Source organism: Drosophila biarmipes, chromosome X (genome assembly GCF_025231255.1).
Source record: "Drosophila biarmipes strain raj3 chromosome X, RU_DBia_V1.1, whole genome shotgun sequence".
In the NCBI taxonomy this organism is placed as follows: domain Eukaryota; kingdom Metazoa; phylum Arthropoda; class Insecta; order Diptera; family Drosophilidae; genus Drosophila; species Drosophila biarmipes.
The window spans coordinates 18,586,030-18,605,462 of NC_066611.1; the positions used below are offsets into that span (position 1 = coordinate 18,586,030).

Sequence of the window (19,433 nt, forward strand, 5' to 3'; positions counted from 1 at the left end):
AAAAATGGACCTTCACAATACAATATAGTTCAGATCTGCGGAAAAATACAATCAGAAAATTAAATATGATTTTAATTAAACCGAAATAATGGTCAGAACTGCTGGCAGTCCCACGGTGCGCAGCCGGCGGCCGCAACATGAATCTGGCCGATCGGCCAGAAACGAACCTATGCTGGTGGGCCGCTGGCAGCGCAGAAAGATCTTATCGCCCCGCATGTAGGGCAGGCGGCGAACGTGGCGCATTCTTTGCGCCAGTTCGGGCCGGAGTGCTCCTTCTCTTTTGGTTTCACCACCACCCACCTGGCGGCTCACATTCGAATGGGGTCACTTGCGGCGGCGGGGAATCCCCGCCTCGCAGCGCATTGGCATTCTCGGGCTGTCAGTTAGTAGGTATACAATTTCGTATTTATTTCTGGTACGTTACATTTTAAATAGGTTTGCTCGGCTGCGCTAAGACTCTCCTGCTCCTTCCTCTCCTTTCCCCTCCTCCTCCTCCCGATGCGGTCCGGTCAGGTGGCAAATATTGCGCAAGCGCGGCATTCAGATTGGTTTTCGGGCTTCTTCTATCGCTTAACATTAAGAGTACAAAAATACATTGACTTTGTGATTACAACAATCCCACCCGCTCTCGCTCCTCGCTCACTGCATCCCGCCTCTGTCTTTGTCTGTGTGGCAATCGCTCGACGAATTTGAATTACAATTTAACCATATTTCGTATGAATACACATTATTATATATATAAAATAAAAAAAAAGGTTTAAGGAGAGCCAGAAGAAAAACGTGTTTGAATTTATGCAATAGGCAACAATTAGAATTAGCTGGTGGTGCTGACGGTGTCTGGCGGGGATCGTGTCTAGCCCTCCTGGCCGAAGTCCTCTGTGAATTTGCGCAGCTTCTTCAGATCGTCTTCGTTGACAGTGGGTTTCGTGCGCGACAACGACTTCAGCATGTCGCGCTGGTGGGAGAAGATAAAGAATAACATCAGCAAGGGGTGGAAAGGTGGGTAAACCCGGAGTCCGTACCATGGTCACGGGCGGTTCGAAGAGCTTGTCGCTGGGCACATCCATCCAGTTCATCTCGACGGCGCCCTGGTCGCCCGGCGAGCACGGCACCAGCAAGTCGTTGACAATCTCCTCGGGGTTGGTGGGACTGGGTCCGGACACCCGCTTGAAATGCGTGGCAGTCTGCACCTTGCGCACAGGTTCCATCAGGGCGTCGCGCACCACGATCGATATATCCGCACCAGAGTAGCTGCAACGCGGAAAATCAATCAATTAGTTTGCCATTCTAATTATGAACAGTGTAAAAAGGTGGTTGATTATGTGTGGCAACAAGGGATAGCAGCAGGATAGTTTAACCTATAGGTTAAACAGGATTTTGTACAATTGCCACACAGATCAAGCCCAGGCAGATTATATACCCCTCGGTTTTGCCGGCCAACTCCTTGAGATCCTGCTCCGTGAGCACGTGCGTGGTGTTGCCCAGGTGGATCTTGAACATGACGAGGCGAGCGTGCGCCTCCGGCAGCGGAATGTAGATGCGCTTCTCGAACCGTCGCCGGATGGCCGAGTCGAGGACCCAGGGTATGTTGGTGGCTCCGAGCACGAGGATGCCGTCGGTGTCGTTGCCCACGCCCTGCATCTGCACCAGGAACTCGGTCTTGATGCGCCGCACGCTGTCGTTCTCGTTGTCCGATCGCGCCGAGCACATCGAATCGATCTCGTCGATGAAGATGATCGAGGGCTTGTGCTGGCGGGCCAGCTCAAAGAGATTCTTGACCAGCTTCTCGGACTCGCCCAGCCACTTGGACATCAGGTCGGAGCTGGACACCGAGAAGAATGTGGAGCGGTTGGCTTCCGTGGCAACGGCCTTGGCCAGATAGGACTTGCCGGTACCAGGTGGTCCGAACAGCAGGATGCCCTTCCACGGAATACGCTTGCCGGTGAACAGCTGCGGGAACTTAATCGGCAGGATGACGGCCTCCTTCAGCGCCTCCTTGGCGGCATCCAGGCCGGCGACATCGGACCACTGGACCTTGGGCTTCTCTATGACAATGGCGTCCTCCAGCTTGCTCTGCAGCTTCTTCTTCTCGGGATCGTCGCCGTCCTCGTCGTCGCTGTCGCTCTTCTTGTCCTTGTCGTCCTTGGCGCTGGACTCGCCGCCCTCCTTGATCGGTTTCTTCTTGCCCTTCTTCAGGTACTCTTTCAGCTTCTCGGCGCGGTCCAAGTACTGCAGGCACTTGGCCCGTATCGAGTCCTTGGCCTTCTCGCCCTGCGCCTCATCTGTTGGGCAAGACATACATTATAAACGTTTGTAAGAAGTTAGTTGATAACAAAATAAGTTGGGAGAAGTGGCAGTAGCTCTAATAATTATTTCTTTAGATGCATTTAGGCTCTCTTACATTTGATGGTGTGCAGGAAGTACTCCACTCCGTGCTCATAGAGACGCAGTGCCTCCGCGTAGTTTTTGTTGCGGTCCTCCTCGGTGGCCTTGGTCACCAGGTCGATGGCCTTCTGTAGTGTGGTTCCGGCTGCCATAGTGCTGCAAAATGGAAGAGTTACCAAGTTAGCTACTCGTCACCGATGATATCATGGGCTGCTTAAGCAAGAGGTTGGGAAATGGAGTGATTTTTGGGGCTTGCAGTTCTGAAGTTGTTTGCCCTATTTTAGGGATGCACAATAATAGGAAATTGTGTTATCCATTAGTTATTTTACCTTTAAAACGTTTCATAGTATTTACTTTGTAAAGCCTGCTTTAAGGATTGCAGATAGCAAGGCTTTTATGTACATTAAGCACAATAAAGCCCTTATATGCACAGTATTCATAGTACAATTGTATTGTTTGTGTTCCTAGCAGAGGTGACGGTTATAACTTATGGAACCCCTATTGATTTGTGCAAACCACCCAGGACGGGATCCTAACCAACTTATGCGTGCCCATGTATGTATACCATGGGTACACAAGTGATGATGCTTTTCCAGCTTGAGTTGGCTCTCCCAACCAGGGATCACACTGTTTAGGGGCTATGTTTCGGGGAGTATGGGCCCCTCCCCATGGGGATGCGGCGACCGAAAGCCAGGCTCCTCTGCTTCCACCCACCGGCCGCCGTGGAAAATCGAAGAGGACTGGAGGGCTACTCAGTCCCCCAGTCCCCGGGGCGGCGGCAACTCCGAGTCCGGTTTCAGGGTCCTTCGGTGACGCAGTTCGCGAGCAAAATCGAATCTGCGGGCATGACTAATGCTCCACACACAGCGGCATTGGCGAAAACACCAGTCGCGCACTCGGGGGCGGGGCGGGGGCGGCGACGCGGGCCTACTCACGGTTATGCTGGCTGACTCGCTCCGAATCCAGGCAATCGGCTCTGGCTAGCTCGCTGGCTGATCGAGAGGTGTTAAACAAAAGGAAACTTAACTATTTTGTTGGAATTCCAACGCAAATGACGACGTCTTGTTTTTTTTTATTTGCCAGAGTGACCGCTGCGGCCGAAGTGCGGCGCCACGGCGGCGCCGCTGGTCACACTAGAAATCCGTCTGGGCGCGCCGTTTAAAATCGGGTAGAAGTTTACAGCGTCTATACCTGTTGTACTACAAATTATTATTATATAAATGTTGCAAAGTCTTACTTATAGATCTGCAGCAATTTGTTCTCCCATCTTAAAGAGTTTTACAAAGGCATTTATAGAAACCCAAATTTCAGTTCTAAAATGTTAGGTATTGTAGGTGAGCAATTAAATTAAGTTATTTCCTAAATTTAATAACAATAAAATAAATGAAAATATAGTTTTAAACTGTAAAAAATCAATAAGCTTTGACATCTAGCTGTTTTTAGCCTTTTTCGAGCTGTTTCGTCGGTACTGACGAGCGAAATACTGGGAAGTACATGGAGTTGCCAGCCCGTGAAAATATTTTTAACTAAAATCCGAATTTAAAAACATGACACAACTCCCTGCAAAAATGGAAATATCCGTCAAAAAATAAATTTCCCTTAAAGTGGCAGGATGCTAGCTGATCAAAACTGTCGGTCTTTTGGCCGTATGATTTAAATTGGCCAAACTACGACTGAAAAACAGCTGAAAAATGAAGTTTTTTGACTAAAATCTTAATTGCAAGAAATGAAAAATGGGTCAACAAATAATATCCCAAAAAATGTGGTTGAATTTGACAGCTTAGAGTGTTATCTACACAAAACCGTCGGTCTTCTGGCCTTGCTTAAAACCCCCAAAAAAAAGTAAAAGAGTGGAAGTCGGAATCCGTTTTATTATTAATAATATAAATAAATAAATAGTAATATAAATAAATAAATTAGTTGTAAATATAAAAGTGCACAACAAATTAAATCGATGGTTCGAGTCGCGGCTACACCAGGGCTCCCATGCCTTGCTAGCGTTCGTGCGAGTGACTGTTCGGTATTTTCGCAGTGCCCCGGTCTGGCAACGCCGGCCTTCTCTTCTTCTTGCCAACGCTTCCGGTTTCTGTTCTTTTTCCTCGTGGTTTTCGACTGACAAGATGGCTCCAACCGTAAGTGCTCCGGACTCGGGCGGAATTCGCGACTGGCCGACCCCCGGGTGCTCCAAGGGTGCTGCAGGTTGTGCAACTGGTGCTCGCCGATGGGCGGTGGCCAGGAGTGGAATAACCCAGCCCTCGGAAGCCAACGAACGTGTGTGTGACCTTTTTGTTCTCCTTTTTTTTCGGTGCTCCTCCAGGCCAAGACCAACAAGGGTGATACCAAGGCCGCCGCTGCCAAGCCGGCCGAGAAGAAGGCTGCTCCCGCCGCCGCCGCCAAGGGCAAGGTGGAGAAGCCCAAGGCTGAGGCTGCCAAGCCCGCCGCCGCCGCTGCCAAGAACGTGAAGAAGGCGCCCGAGGCCGCCAAGGACGTGAAGGCGGCCGCCGCTGCCAAGCCCGCAGCAGCCAAGCCAGCCGCCGCCAAGCCCGCTGCCAAGGATGCCGGCAAGAAGGCCCCCGCTGCCGCCGCCGCTGCTCCCAAGAAGGACGCCAAGGCTGCCGCTGCTGCTCCCGCCGCCGGCAAGGCTGCCCCAGCCAAGAAGGCCGCCTCCACCCCGGCTGCCGCTCCTCCGGCCAAGAAGGCTGCTCCCGCCAAGGCCGCCGCCGCTGCTCCGGCTGCTGCTGCCGCTCCGGCCGCAGCTGCTGCTGCTCCCGCCGTGGCCAAGCCCGCGCCCAAGCCTAAGGCCAAGACCGCCGCCCCTGCTCCCAGCAAGGTGGTCAAGAAGAACGTGCTCCGCGGCAAGGGACAGAAGAAGAAGAAGGTGTCGCTGCGCTTCACCATCGACTGCACCAACATTGCTGAGGACAGCATCATGGATGTGGCCGATTTCGTAAGTAGCTGGCCTCTCCAGGGGCACCTAGCACCCATCCCGCTCAGTATCAGCATCCGGCTACGATCGGTCATTGCTTTCAAGGGCTTTGAGAGCCTCTAGATCTATATTTAAGTTTGCTTTCTGTATTTAATCTTCTATGAAAACAGTGAGTAACCTTGGCTCCCTTTTTAAGATCACTAGATGCCCCTAAAAGGGCATGAGTTCCCTCCGAATGCCTGAAAGCAATGGCCGGGGTTTAGCCTGCGTATCAGTATCAGTTGTACCGCACCAAGCTTTTCATTGCCCTCCAAGTTAACCAGGGGCTCTGGATAAAAAGTTGTGGTTACAGTGAAGTCTCCATTTGGCGATAAACTGCCAGCGGACCTTACCCGTGCCGCCGGCGGTTAACAACTCCTGGAACAGCACCAACCGTAGACCATGTAGTTAGCCTTGTATCATGTCCGCTCCCAAAGCATGTCGTATCGAATCTTTCGCTGCCCCCAAGGGGGGCACACGTGTTCCTCCGCAGCGCCTCCCAATCGCGCTAGTTGTCAAGGGGCTCTGGGCACTGCACAACGGGGTAGCCACTGACCGCCAGTGACCTGGCACTGGCCAGTGGTGCAACCGTCTGTGAACAGCGTCAAGCCGTGCTATGTGTACCGCCACGTGGTGGGCCCTGGGTTGAGTGCGTCCACAGCCGTGGCGCCTCAGGCCAAAATTCATAGTGCGCCCTGCTCACGGTGTCCGCCTCTTCGTGGCACTGCAGGTTTTCCCGACTAGTAGTTAGCATCAGGTGCTTCCTCCGTGAACATCCCTTCTGTCTTGAGTACACCCGCTAGTGGGCAAACCGAGTGCGCTAAACGCGCTGAGGAGCAGGGCGCAGAATCCCCACGAGCCTCGCCCCCGCCCCCGCCCCCGCCACAGGATCAGGTAACTACCACCTAAGCTGCTTTCAGGGATGGGGAATGGAGCCAGCAGGCACTGAGTATCCCTAATGAGGAATATGCTCTGTTAGTGCCCCACCAGCTGGTGGCTCCAATCCCCATCGCTGCTCATGTATCACCTGGATTGTCACCAGGCCACGCCGATTTGCCGTCAGAGAGTGAGCCTCGTGCGTCGCTCTGATGGCAGTGTACTCAGTGGCACATCAAAAAATTGGTCACTCTTCTTTATTTGGGCCTTCTGTTCTACCCACTCGACTCTTGGCCTTAACAAAGACAGAGACATTAGCTCCTCCAGCTGCCCCGCAGACGCCGCCCAGATGCAAGCAGAACTAACCCGAGCCCATCTATTCCCTTCCGCCCGCAGGAGAAGTACGTGAAGGCCCGCCTCAAGGTCAACGGCAAGGTGAACAACCTGGGCAACAACGTCACCTTCGAGCGCTCCAAGCTGAAGCTGCACGTCAGCTCCGACGTGCACTTCTCCAAGGCCTACCTCAAGTACTTGACCAAGAAGTACCTGAAGAAGAACAGCCTGCGCGACTGGATCCGCGTGGTGGCCAACGAGAAGGACTCGTACGAGCTGCGCTACTTCAGGATCAGCTCCAACGACGACGAGGACGACGACGCCGAGTAAGCTGCGCCCAGCCGGAGCACTAGGTTTACATTCGTTTCTACTGTTCATCTCACGTCCTGCGAGCGGGCGTGTTTTTATAAGCTAACAAGGTGTGAACCCACGGAAAAAATCCCTCCGGGCTCGCCGCAATAAACGCTTGTGTGGGAACCTGGACTGTTGATGCTTGTGTTTTCAATTGGTCGTGCAACTATAGTTGCATAAGGAGTGTACTTGCATTCTCAAGTACAAGTTGATCTGGAGATCGTTGGACCAGCGGATTGGCAGGGCTTCTGCGGACGAGTTTGTAGGGTTGAAGATACTTGGGTTGTTAAAAGCTTTAAAATTGTGGTTAAGCCGGGTACTTAAAACATTCGCTAGTCGACAGAGTGCTTTGTATACTCGATAAAAAGCTTGGTGGTCCACTCTCTCTGTCTCGCTTTCTTTCGTGATGGCTTGCTTTCGTTGCCCAATGTGGTGAAAGTGCCCACTGCCCTATAAAGGCGTATCATAAGTTGAGGCACTGAGTTAAATGTTCAATTTTTTAAAACTATAAGGTTTGGAATTTAAAGGGTTTATAATATTAAAAAAGCTTGCATACGAAATACTTGTTTGTAGAACATTTTTTAATATGATATAATATTTACTGCTCTTCAGGGATATCATAAGTGAGGGCATTAGGTTTGTTATTAAATATTTTTATCTTCATTTTTGTACGTTTATATGTAGTCAAAAAGTATATTTTTGGGAAGGCATACGGTTACACGTTAAAGAAAGTTATATCGTAAATATAACTTTAAAGAACCTCTTTTATGATGATATAATGCTAGAATATTAACTGCCCTTTCAGAGGGTATCAAGAATAAAGACCTATAGTTGTATATTTTATATAATTTAGTATAGTACAGTTTTTAAAAATATATTACTTTCAAGATTATATTTTAGAGAATTGTTAAATCCTGACAGCTTTTAGTTAATGCCCTTTAAGATGGTATCATAAACCAAGACATTCACTTTATTGTTGTTTTTTTTTTACGATTTTTTACCTATTTCTATAGTTTGAAAACATATTTTTTTAAAGGCATAAGGTTATATTATTTTAAAGGTCTCTTTTATACGAAATATTACTGTAAAGTACTTTAATTCTAATATGATATAATGGTACAATATATACTTCCCTTTAAGAGGATATCAAAAGATAAGGCATTAAGTTTGATGTTTAACTTTTCGAAAGATTTATTACCTTTTAATAGAGATGTAGAGAATAGTTTTTGAAAATATCTGAAGGTTATATTAATTTAAAGATTTTATAGGATTGTTAGATCCTGAAAGTACCATATTTTAGATGGTATCATAAAGAAAGGTGTAATATTTGATCAGTATTTTAATAATATTGGTTATCTTTTAATGTAGATATAGATGGGATAGTCCATAAAATTACTAAAAGAAACTATTTTTACCATGATCATTAAATCTTCGGTTCAATAACCCAGTATATCTTTGGAGTACCACTCTATTAGAAGTAACCTCCGCAGGTTTAATCAATATTCCAAGTCGATCCAGTTTTTATAGCAAACGCAGGCATAATTATTTTTTAACCGACTTTTGTTATGGGTGGGTACCAGTGCGAGTCACTCAGGTGGAACTGCGTTGCACATAGCTCGATCTCGGAGACCCAAGCCCTGTTCCACAGCGCCGCCAACTGGGCATGTTCCGGATGGCACCGCCTGATGTCGTGTCTCCCCAAATATTTGCAATTTCCGAGCGCTTGTCACCCGCTTTGTTTGCCCGCCCGTCGCTCAGGGAACGCCTCTCTGCGGCCGTGGCGAAAACAGGCGGACCAAAATAGTCCGGACAGCCGCGGGGGACCGCCATGGAACCACTGCTGGGCCCCATTTGGCTCGGGCTCGCATGAGCAATGCCAGCGAAATGAAACCCGCCGCTCCGAGTGCGCTGGTGTAGGCGAAAGCTTTATTTTATTTAATTCAACAATTGAGTGCAACAAATACGTCTGCTTACGACGATACAAAACAACGATACAGGCAACGATTACGCTAACGATTCTAGAAAAATATACACCTTTAGTGGGAACCCACGTTCACTTCGTCTGGGGCTACATATAGTGCTATGAGATATTCGAATGTTTGCTTGGTTTCGGGCGCACACCGGGATGGTTTGGGACTGGAACTGGCCGGCTCTGGCTCTGGGTCGGGTCGGGTCCGGTTGCGGGCGACCCTTCCCGTCGCCAATCATCACAATTGAGGGCCCAGTGGGAGGGGGAGGGGACCTTGGGAGGGGAATCCAGACTGGGAGGCCAGCTTGTTTATCCGCGAATACTGTCATCGGAGATGGTACGGCTTAGGTCAACAATTCGTCCAATTAGCGCCCGGAATTATCGATCTTGGCCAGGGCAAACAAGCGAGTGCGCCGAGGCCGCAAAGACTGGGTAGGAAGGTACAGTAGGTGGTCAGGTAGCTGGGTGCTGGGTGCTGGGGTCTGGGTGACTGAGCGGGGCAGGTGTGCACACAAGGCGGCCGGGAACATTCCAGAGGCGTGCTGCCTAGAAGCCAGCGAAGCGCTTGGCCAGGACTCCGCACACGAGCATGAGCAGCAGGCTCTGGCCGGTCAGTCCGCCCGGGCACTGGGCGCCACTGGTGTTGGCCTTGACGGAGGCCTGCACGGGGGCAGCCACGTCCTGGGTCTGCTGCACCTGCTGGGCTCCCGGCTGGGCGGGCGCCATGGGGGCCAGCGGAGCTGGTCCCTCGCCGGCCGGAGCAGCCGGCGGCGGAGGCGCCGGGTAGCAGGCGATCTTCTCCACCTCCACCGTCTTGGTGCTGTCAGCCGGGTCCGTTTCGTTCACCTTGGTGGGCACGCAAATGATGCCGCCAGCCGGTGGCGGAGCAGCGGCTGCGTCAGCTCCTGGGGCCGCTGTCATGTTGGAGGCGTCCGGATTGAAGGGAGCCATGGGCGCAATGGGTGCCATGGGCACGGCTGGCTGCTCCTGGCCATCCTGGGTCACGTTGGACGGCGGCATCGGGGCAGCAGCAGCGCCAGGAGCAGGAGCAGCGGCCACGCCACCCGCATTGATCACGGTGGTGCCATCGGTGGCGTTCACCGGCACGCCATTGTTGATGATGATGATGCGATCCTGGCCAGCAGCTGGAGCTGCGGCCACCGGCTGCGAGGAGGAGCTGCCGCCCGAGGGTGTGAGGGCGTGGCCCAGCAGAGCACCGCCCAGGCCGCCGGCCAGCAGACCAGTGCCTGCGAAGAAATTAATCATTAAAGTGGCGAAACAGATGTGTAGGCTTAAAATAACACCAAACATGGTCACGAACGGGGTTAATACTTAAGGCAAATATGAGTCAGCCAGCGAGATGCGAAATGCGTAAAATCGATTCAATGTAAGCCATCTATATGCTAATCCCAGCCAGAACTCACCGAAGCCAAGGCCAGAGGAGGACTGCTGGGGCGGCGCCGAGTAGTAGGTGGCTCCGGGCGGCAGGGCAGAGCCCGCCTGGTAGTAGGTGGCTCCCGGAGGCGGAGCAGCGGCCGGGTGGTAGCCACCGCCCATGGGCACCTGTCCGGCGGATGGGTAGTAGGTGGCTCCAGCCGGTAAGTTCGAGGGATAGCCGCCGCTGTGGCCGCCAGCCGGGTAGTAGGTGGCACCCGCCGGCACTCCCGAGTACTGCGGCTGATGGACATTGGATCCAGTGGCTGCGCCATAGCTAGGAGGAGCTGCTCCATAGTTGGGGGCATGGTAGGCCGGCGGCGGCTCGTGCATGTTGGGTCGGGCACCGCCGGCGGGATTGGAGGCGGAGTAGGCGGGCGGCGGGCCCTGCGGCACATTCCAGCCCGGCTGAGGGGCCGATCCTGCGGCCGGGGAGCCAGCGGCCGCGGGGCGATTGGGCTGCGAGTTGTAGTTGGGGTAGCTCAGCTTGGCCACATCCGCGTGCGAGTTGCCGGCGGCATGGCCGTTCGTGTTGTAGCTGGGCTGCGTCACGTGACCGTAGTTGGAGGAGCTGGACGAGGACGAGGAGGAGGGCTTGCGCTGGTTATTGCCCTGGTTACGGCGGGCATCCACAACACCGCCGCCGTGCGTCAGCAGCAGGGCGAACACCGCCCAGGCCACGAAGGCGCCGTGGGCGCCCGCACCGCCACTGGAGGTCATCATGTGATCCGGATTCCGGGGATTAGTGCTTCGCCCGTGCGAAGAAGACGAGACTGCAAAGAGCGCAATAAAAACGCCAGCGATGAGCGTAAGTCAGCGGCCACTGCTGTGCATGCTAATTACAGAAACCCGTTTTGGATGACGCCGTTGCTTGGGCTCGTTTTTGCAGCTGCTTCGTTTTTTCCGCGCGCAACAGTCGACTTGTCGGTTATAAAATTAACAATCGTTGAAAGTTTCACTTTTGAAACGATGTTGCCATCGAGTCATCGATGTTTGCGGCATCGGTAATCGGCAATCGATGCTCAGTATTTTCCAGTATTTTCGTGGCCACTCCTAACAGCTCTGCTAGGGATGCATCCGCCGCTGTTAGATTTCGACGCATCTTAACAGAGCTGTTAAAATCTCAAAAGAGGGGACTCCCAATTTTGCCAAGGATACTACATTTATTTTTGGTTTTTTAATCGTAGTTTGGGCAAGTCCTGCTTCCCTGCTAACGATCCCAATCATTTTAGGGGAAATTATCACAATTTGCAGCAGGATTTTTTCGAAGAAATCTAAAATGTTAAAAATGTTTAGGTTTAAATGCAAATAGACTGGAAATTAAGCAACGAGCTCAACGGGGTACGACATTCCTCGATCTGACGTTTATTTTCGCTCTTTATGCCGAAAAATGGGATTCCGATTTTGTCAAAATTACGTGATTCAGATTTTAGTCAAAAATGCGATTTTTCCTTTTTGTTTTTTCATCGTAGTTTGGCCAAATCAAGGCGCACAGCTAAAATACCGACTGTTTTGAGCAGCTTGCTTCCCCTGCTAACAAGCCCAATCATTTTAGGGGAAATCTATTTTTTGAAAATTTTTCTCAATTATTGTAAGGGGGAGCATCAGGATTTTTTTCGAAAAAATCTAAAATGTTAAAAATTTTCAGGTTTAAATGCCAATCGACTGGAAATTAAGAAACGAGCTCAACGGGGTACGACATTCCTCGATCTGACGTTTATTTTCGCTGTAGCAGACAAAAAACTGAATGTTTATGCCGAAAAATGGAATTCCGATTTTGTCAAAATTACGTGATTCAGATTTTAGTCAAAAATGCGATTTTCCCTTTTGGTTTTTTAATCGTAGTTTGGCCAAATCAAGGCGTACAGCTAAAATACCGACTGTTTTGAGCAGCTTGCTTCCCCTGCTAACAAGCCCAATAATTTTAGGGGAAATCTATTTTTTGAAAATTTTTCTCAATTATTGTAAGGGAGTGCATCGATTTTTCTTTTGGTTTCTTAATCGTAGTTTGGCCAAATCAAGGCATACAGCTAAAAGACTGACTGTTTTGAGCAGCTTGCTTCCCCTGCTAATGACCCCAATCATTTTAGGGGAAATCTATTTTTTGAAAATTTTTCTCAATTTTTGTAAGGGGGTGCATCAGGAAATTAAACAACGAGCTCAACGGGGTAGTTTGGCCAAATCAGGGTGTACAGCCAAAAGACCGATGGACCTTGCTTCCCCTGCTAGTGATGCATTTTAGAAAAATGACCTCGTTAAGCAACACACCATCTCAAGTTTTAAAATTTATTTACGAATCACAATCGGGTGTCAAGCGTTAAAATGCCACTCCTCGATGCATGGCTCCGTCACTCCCTCTCTCGACTACTCGGCTACCTATCATTATTAATATTATGTTATGAAAAAAAAAAACAGAATAGGCGGGCGCTCCTTAATATCTAATTGGGCCTTTGCGGCTGGGCAACTAGGAGTAGTTGTGCAGCAGGTAGTCGTAGGAGTACTCGAAGACCAGCAGCAGGATGGCGCCTCCGGGGCCCAGGCGCATGATCTTGGGCACGAGGCCCTTGTACAGCGCCCGGAAGCCCTCCTCGCGGTACACGATGCCCATGGAGCTGAGCGTGCCGCGGTACTTGATCTGGCCGGGCACGGGCTGTGGGCCCTGGATCCTCGACTTGGCCACGTCGAAGGGGATGTTGACGAAGCAGGCCAGGGTGCCGGCCGTGAAGCCGATGGCCACCTTGCGCAGGAACTCCAGGTGCTGCTCCTTGTACTCGGGCACCACGTTCTTCACGCTGTGGTAGAATCCGAAGTACACCATGTTGAAGACGCCATTGCGTCCCATGGTGGCGGTGACGCCCTTGTTCAGGCCCCGAAAGCCCAGGCCGTCCTGCTTGATGATGCCCTTGGCCACCGCGAACGTGCTGAGCATCTTCTTCTGGCGGTCCGCCTGCTGGGCCACCTTGACCACCTCGAAGGGATTCACGGCGATGGCCTCCAGGGTGCCGGCCGTCAGGCCCGCCAGCGAGAAGGTCAGCGGCGTGGGCGTGGGCGATCCGAACTGGAAGAGCGGCTTCGTCTGCTCGAACACCAGGAACTTGATGGCCCGCTTGGGGGTCTCGGCCAGAATGGGCGGCATGATGCCCTTCCAGTACGAGGTGAGGCCCTCGTGGCGGTACATCTTGGCGAAGCAGTCGAACACGCCGGTGTAGTGCAGCTGGAAGGAGGTGATATGTCATGAGTTGATTGGTTTTCAAGGGGGAAGGGGTGCCACATCGGTGGGTTGGGAATTACTAAGTTACTAAGTTCAGCTCCTACCATTTTAGATTCAATCGGAATATTGTGTTTTATACTCTCAACAGTTGCTGTTTTTATCAATTCAAAATATATTAATATTGAGTGGCGTTATAGATCATTTATTAGTTTTCAGCTTTGTTTTCAGTACAAAAATCTTGTCCATCAAAATATGCAAATATGTGTGACTAACATAAAATGAATTAAGTTTTTAATATTAATAATATTAATATATACTTATTACAAACGTAGTATCCAAAATGTGCAATGATTCACATGTTTTCAAATTGAATGTTTTTTTTTTAGCTATACATATAATTATTTTTTCCATTCCATTTGTACTATCAGTGTAAACACTTAGCAGCAAAAAGCTTGTATATTTTTTGTTTATTTTGGAGTGCTGGCCTTTGAAGGGCCAAACTTTCATAGGGATTCTTGTTTTGTCAGGGCATGAATACTGGTCCTTGACACTAGCATCACCAGATTATCATAATTAATGAGAGTGATACATTTTTCCTGCGTTGCAAAGTATATGCTTTTGTGCTCTGTATTTCGAAGATACGCAAAACTGGAACTTTTCGCCGGGCATTGTGCATTGTTCCACATACATATATTAATTATTTATTTGCTGTATTTGTGCTAATTTCCCCCGGCCACCGCCTGCTTTCATTTGCAGTCGTAAATTTGCTTAATCATCTCGCCTCGCCGACAGCGAGATGCACAAGAAATGGTGTCGCAGTATTAAGACATTTTTATGCTGGGGTCTGCGCACAAATTACGGTCTCCCATAAAGTCCAAGAAGAAAGTATAGATATTTCTCTGCTTTCTTGTTTTGGTGATGTTTTCCTAGGCCATAATACGAGCCATATATGTTTAACTTCCCCAAAAATCTTTCCCTGCTTATGGCTGCACAGCCTTATCCAGAGCATAAAGATTTCGGAGGCAGAAGGAGTGGAAAACAGCCCGATTAGATAGGCTGGGAGGGCCTCTAAGCTGCTCCAGTGTTTGCATTAAAAAAAGGTTAGTAGACTGAGTTGGCCATAGGGCCCCAGCACCTGCGGCCCCGCCAAAGCTAATGGCCCACACGCGTGCCCAGTGTCGGGGGAAAATTGAAAGTGCGGACTGCTATCAGCGCATAATTCCGATTTCGAGTGGGATGGCAATGTTTCGCACGTCTGGCCGGGGTCTACATAGTATATGTGTTCATATACGCCAGTGATAAGCTGGTTCCGGGGAGCGCGGCGCCACGCTTCGACCGCTGATAAATGCGGATTGACTGCCCCTTCGCCGGAGAAATGTAAACACACATCTCTACGGAGAGAGGCAGCGGCAAAAATAGAGAGCGCTTGCCCGTGACCTTGCTTTGCCCTTATCCAAAATACAAAATAGAGCCCCAGCCCCGAAAACAAGACCACAACAATCCCCAGCTGATGGGAGGTGGCATATCATTGAAGTAACCTCTTCAGATCTTGAGCTGTTACGAAGGCAGTCGAGAACACTACAAAGATTCTGCTTGAAACTGAGTATCTTTGGGATACCTGAGTTGAATTTTGGTAGTCTAAGAGAACGTATCTTGGAAAGAAATAGGTAAACTACATGTCTTAAGAGTGGAAAGTAGTATTTTTGAAAGATATGTTTCAGTATCATAATAATTAGATATTGGGTAAATAAATTTCGATAAACTAATAGAAGATATCTGCAAGATATGTCTTGGTTATAAAGCTTATCAGTACTTTAGGTTGGTAGATTTTAATAATCGAATATAAAATATTTGAGAAAGAAATATGTAAACTCTTATTTTAAGAGTAAAAGGTACTCATTTCGGTAGTTATGTTATAGTTATATTGCTAATATTAATACATATTGAAGAAATTTTTTTAAACTTTCTGTGCAAACAAATCCCCTCTCCAGAATCTTATAATCTATCGGGTATTTTTCCACCATACCTCCAGCCTGCGGAGCTGAAACAGCCCTATATCTAACAGCTGTCACTCACCTCACCCAGGGCAGAGGCACTGGCGGCGGGGGTGGCCTGGATCTGGATGCGGGTCTTGACCACGTCGAGGGGCTGCATGATGCAGACCTCCAGGAAGCCGGCCGAGCCGCCGGCCAGGACCTGGAAGGCGGCGCGCTTGGCGTGCGATATCTCCTGCGGCTGGGCTGCCATCCTGACGAAGCTCCTCCTGTCGGGTGCGCGTGCCTGGGCTAACTCCACTGGCAACTGACGACTGGCCAAGACAATCGGGTGCTGTCACCTCGGCTCGAATCGATGCCAGAGCCAACTGCGACAATCGAAAAGTGTAAATAAACTGGGGGAGGCCGAGCTAGAGCTGGAGCACTACGAACTGCGGCTGAACCACACGCCACCGCACGCCTCGAGAACGCAATTCGCACTGAGCTCGAGCGTGAGGCAGCTGCCGCCGCCCAAGACAATGGGGCACACGGAAAAAAACAATGTGGCACCACGGCATTGTACTGGGCCAGCTGGGAAAGTTCTCTTTCTGCAGCTCTTTTAGGCTCATTGCTTGGAGATATCTTTGTATATTTCCGGGCACACAATGAGCAGCACTTTTCTCGCTGTGCAGAGAGGGAACGCGGTCGACAGCACTGGAACGGGGTCGGGGCTAAGCTTTCGCCGGACTCGGATGCGGCAGCGGATTGGGCGCAATCGGAATCGCAATCGGCCCAGAGAGCCACATGTGCTGGAACTTGCTCACGCAGATCGGGGGATCGCCGCAGAGCTTTGACACCGGGGCTCGGGTCTTCGTCATCGCAGAACGGCGATCTCGGCCAGCGGAAAGCTCAAGATATCGGACTAAAGAAAGCTCTTTTTCGGCTATGGAAAAATTCTACAGTTCAGTGTTTGCGGGGAAAAAGAATACCTATCCCTAAATACCCAAGATCTCATGCCAAAAACTACCCATTCACACCTTGCATCCTGGCTACCTGTTCGGGCAGACACAGAAAATTCTAGGCAAGCACAACGAACATTCAAGGTGGACACAGAAGTATCTCTCAGATAGCACCTGCCTGTGGCACGGCAATTGAAAGCGGTCAGGGCTGTAGATTGAAAGCGGAGCGCTTGTAGATAGTTCGGCAAATTGCCCAGATAAGATAGCCGGGAGCGGGGAAAATTGAATAGGATCGTACATAATATATAGTTTTGTTTGATTGGCAGACAGATAGCACTATTTAAGTACCCAATCTGGGTAGAGCTAATTAAACAATCATAACTGTCGACTGCACTTCAGAATGTTTACCTCGTAGAACATTTACAAACTTGAGTAGGGAAAATAAAGTTTCCAGACTTGTAAATGATGTACCCCATAGGTTTACTACAGTTTTGATACATAACTAATAGTATATGTATAATTAAAATATTTTGATAAGCTTCTTTATACTCCAGAAGTGTAATATACCTCCCAAAACAATGATCGACGGATAGATAATACTTTTTAAATACCCAATCTTAGTAGAGCCAATTAAACAATCAACTGTCGCCTATACCTCATAGTTATTTATCAAAGTTTTACCTAAAAAAGCCAATACTGAGCTCATAAAACATTTATAAATTTGAACTAGGTATGGAAAGGTTCCAGACTTTTAAATGATACAGGTTTATTTGTAATATTTTGTTAAGCAGTTCCATGTTCCAGAAATGTAATGTACCTCAAAAATATTGAAGCCTTAATATTTATATTTTTAAAGCATTTATTTTTAATATTAAATGAAGCAAATACTGACTTGTAAAACATTTATAAATTTCAACTTTCAAAGGTTCCATACTTTTAAATTATATATATATATATATATATATATATATATATATATATATATATAAATTATATATAGATATACCTACTATTTACATATTATAAATATTTATTTTTAATATTTTGTTAAGCTGCTCCACGCTCCAGAAATGTAACATACCTCCAAAAATATAGGAGGACCCACTTTTAGAATAAAGTTTTTTGGCCAAAACAAGCCCTCCTTATAGACCCTATCACAGCCATTAGATCGGTATCTGTGCATCCCACTAATGATGCTCCTCGCCCATGTAAACACGCTCCGCAGAGGAGTAGGAGCCCGCGCCCGAGCCACACAATGGACAAACAAATCGTTTGACATTCTGTGCCCCTTGATTGGTTTATTGTTCATAGCCCACGGCACACCGGACATCAATCAGAGATACCAGATACGACCTGCAGATTGAGGACAACTTTCATTTACATAAAATGCATTCTACGCCGAAATTGATAGAACAAATTGTCGGTGTCAAAAATGAATCTTCTGTGCCGGAGTCTCCATGATTTAGATGCCTTTCCTTCGGCTCTGTGGCTTTGTCTGTCCGCCTGTCTGCGTGTTTTTTATGATTGTCCAAATATTTCTGGCTGTTAATTATGGGCACGAGTTGGGCTGGCTGGCACTGCAGCGCCCGGGATGGATGTGTGGAATTTATGACATTCGAGGGCCGGCGGAGGGGGAATCTGAAACGCATTAGAGCCCATTAAAAGCGAATTAATCCAGGCCAGGCCGGGCAGTCCTGACCTAATAATGCTGTCAAGTCACGCAACCGCAATAGGAATCAAAGATCCGAGCCGATCCGAACAGATCATCATCCATGAATGGATGGATGCTTGGATGGTTGGATGCTTGGATGCTTGGATGGGAAAACGATTTACGACTTGCGACCTAGGACTCACGGGCAATTTCTCGTCTTTCCGCCCGGCTGGAGATCACACAGAGATCCGATCCCACATGGAGTCCCTGTTCCGCCTCCAGAAACGCATTCTCCGCGTCCGTAATTAGTACGAGTTTTACAACTGGCCACATGCAAGCGCCGATTGATCGATCAAAGCCGCGATCCACCGGGCTAATCAATCATTTTTCCATTTTCATTTCCATTTCCATTTCCCCCGCCTGCCCCCCTTTCATTTTCCCTCCAAAGTGAGAACTCACGACCGCCTGCAGCTGTCCGTCCGGCAGGGGAAGAGCCAGGCACAAAGGCTATTAACCCCGTTCTCCGGCCAGAATGTTCCACTTGTTGCACACTCGTGGCCCTCGAGAAACGAGCACAAGTTGGCCCAGAACAGACAGCGGTCAAAACAGAGAACCGAGCCGTGCACAGAGGGAAAAACAGCACTGATTTGGCCTGATTTTATGTCACTTTCGGCGGTCTAAGGGCATATTTTTGATAGTATTACATGGCTATGGCTATTGCGATTTGTAACCATTTTCAATTTCCATAATCACTCACCGGAGAGATGGCGTATCATTTTTTATCCGTGTGGCCCATGTGTATGCCCATCAAAGAATCCCCGAAAAACGCACTGCCAGGCCAGAACCACCGGGGGAATCGGCTAAGAGTGTTTTGATTAATGCCAGTTTTGACAGCTGATGGGCCACGAAGATGGAGTTGGGAATGGAAAATAGCTGGCTCCATTGATGCCGAGGCGGAGCTGGCAGCTGTCCAGCCACCAGACAAGTGATCCAAGATCCACCGGGGATGGAGTGGGATTTTATTGGATGGCAGAGATAGTTTCCTATAATCAGATATACTTTCTATGAAGAAAACTTGGCAGAAGTTGACTTCTTTGAATTTCCCTTCATTTCTTATTTAATTGAACTAAGTGTTGTGCTATTTTATGTTACTTAAAGTCGTATTTTTTGTAAAACCAATTTTTATACATTTTATTTTTTAGAATTACCTGATTTATAAGGGTACTATGACACCTTAAGTGAAGGGACTTTTGCCTAAATGAATGGATTTATTAGATATTTTCAGTCAAAGCAAACTGAACTTAATTAAATATATTAGTTTATCTC

At 48.8% G+C, this 19,433-nt stretch overlaps 4 protein-coding genes across 5 annotated transcripts; 1 reads left to right on the forward strand and 3 right to left on the reverse strand.

The window, feature by feature from the left end:
* Window positions 1-383: 383 nt before the first annotated feature.
* LOC108023692 (vacuolar protein sorting-associated protein 4) lies at window positions 384-3,485 on the reverse strand. Of its 2 annotated transcripts, none has more exons than XM_017093316.3 (5): window positions 3,321-3,485; window positions 2,402-2,541; window positions 1,421-2,282; window positions 1,023-1,251; window positions 384-955 (listed from the first exon to the last, which is right to left on the reverse strand). In XM_017093316.3, the coding sequence occupies exons 2-5, from the start codon at window positions 2,535-2,537 to the stop codon at window positions 854-856; spliced, it is 1,329 nt and encodes a 442-aa protein (XP_016948805.1). In that variant the 5' UTR covers window positions 2,538-2,541; window positions 3,321-3,485; the 3' UTR covers window positions 384-853. The 2 variants fall into 2 exon arrangements, with proteins under 2 accessions (XP_016948805.1, XP_016948806.1); XM_017093317.3 differs by having other exon boundaries at window positions 3,413-3,477.
* A 943-nt stretch (window positions 3,486-4,428) lies between these two features.
* On the forward strand, window positions 4,429-7,047 carry LOC108023695 (60S ribosomal protein L22). The gene is made up of 3 exons (XM_017093319.3): window positions 4,429-4,517; window positions 4,703-5,332; window positions 6,623-7,047. Exons 1-3 carry the CDS (start codon window positions 4,506-4,508, stop codon window positions 6,887-6,889), a joined length of 909 nt encoding a protein of 302 aa, XP_016948808.1. The 5' UTR covers window positions 4,429-4,505; the 3' UTR covers window positions 6,890-7,047.
* A 1,761-nt stretch (window positions 7,048-8,808) lies between these two features.
* Window positions 8,809-11,323, reverse strand: LOC108023698 (skin secretory protein xP2). The gene is made up of 3 exons (XM_017093325.3): window positions 11,157-11,323; window positions 10,304-11,086; window positions 8,809-10,126 (listed from the first exon to the last, which is right to left on the reverse strand). Exons 2-3 carry the CDS (start codon window positions 11,034-11,036, stop codon window positions 9,426-9,428), a joined length of 1,434 nt encoding a protein of 477 aa, XP_016948814.1. The 5' UTR covers window positions 11,037-11,086; window positions 11,157-11,323; the 3' UTR covers window positions 8,809-9,425.
* Window positions 11,324-12,585: 1,262 nt separating this feature from the next.
* On the reverse strand, window positions 12,586-15,993 carry LOC108023738 (mitochondrial 2-oxodicarboxylate carrier). The gene is made up of 2 exons (XM_017093376.3): window positions 15,601-15,993; window positions 12,586-13,527 (listed from the first exon to the last, which is right to left on the reverse strand). Exons 1-2 carry the CDS (start codon window positions 15,769-15,771, stop codon window positions 12,778-12,780), a joined length of 921 nt encoding a protein of 306 aa, XP_016948865.1. The 5' UTR covers window positions 15,772-15,993; the 3' UTR covers window positions 12,586-12,777.
* Window positions 15,994-19,433: the final 3,440 nt, after the last annotated feature.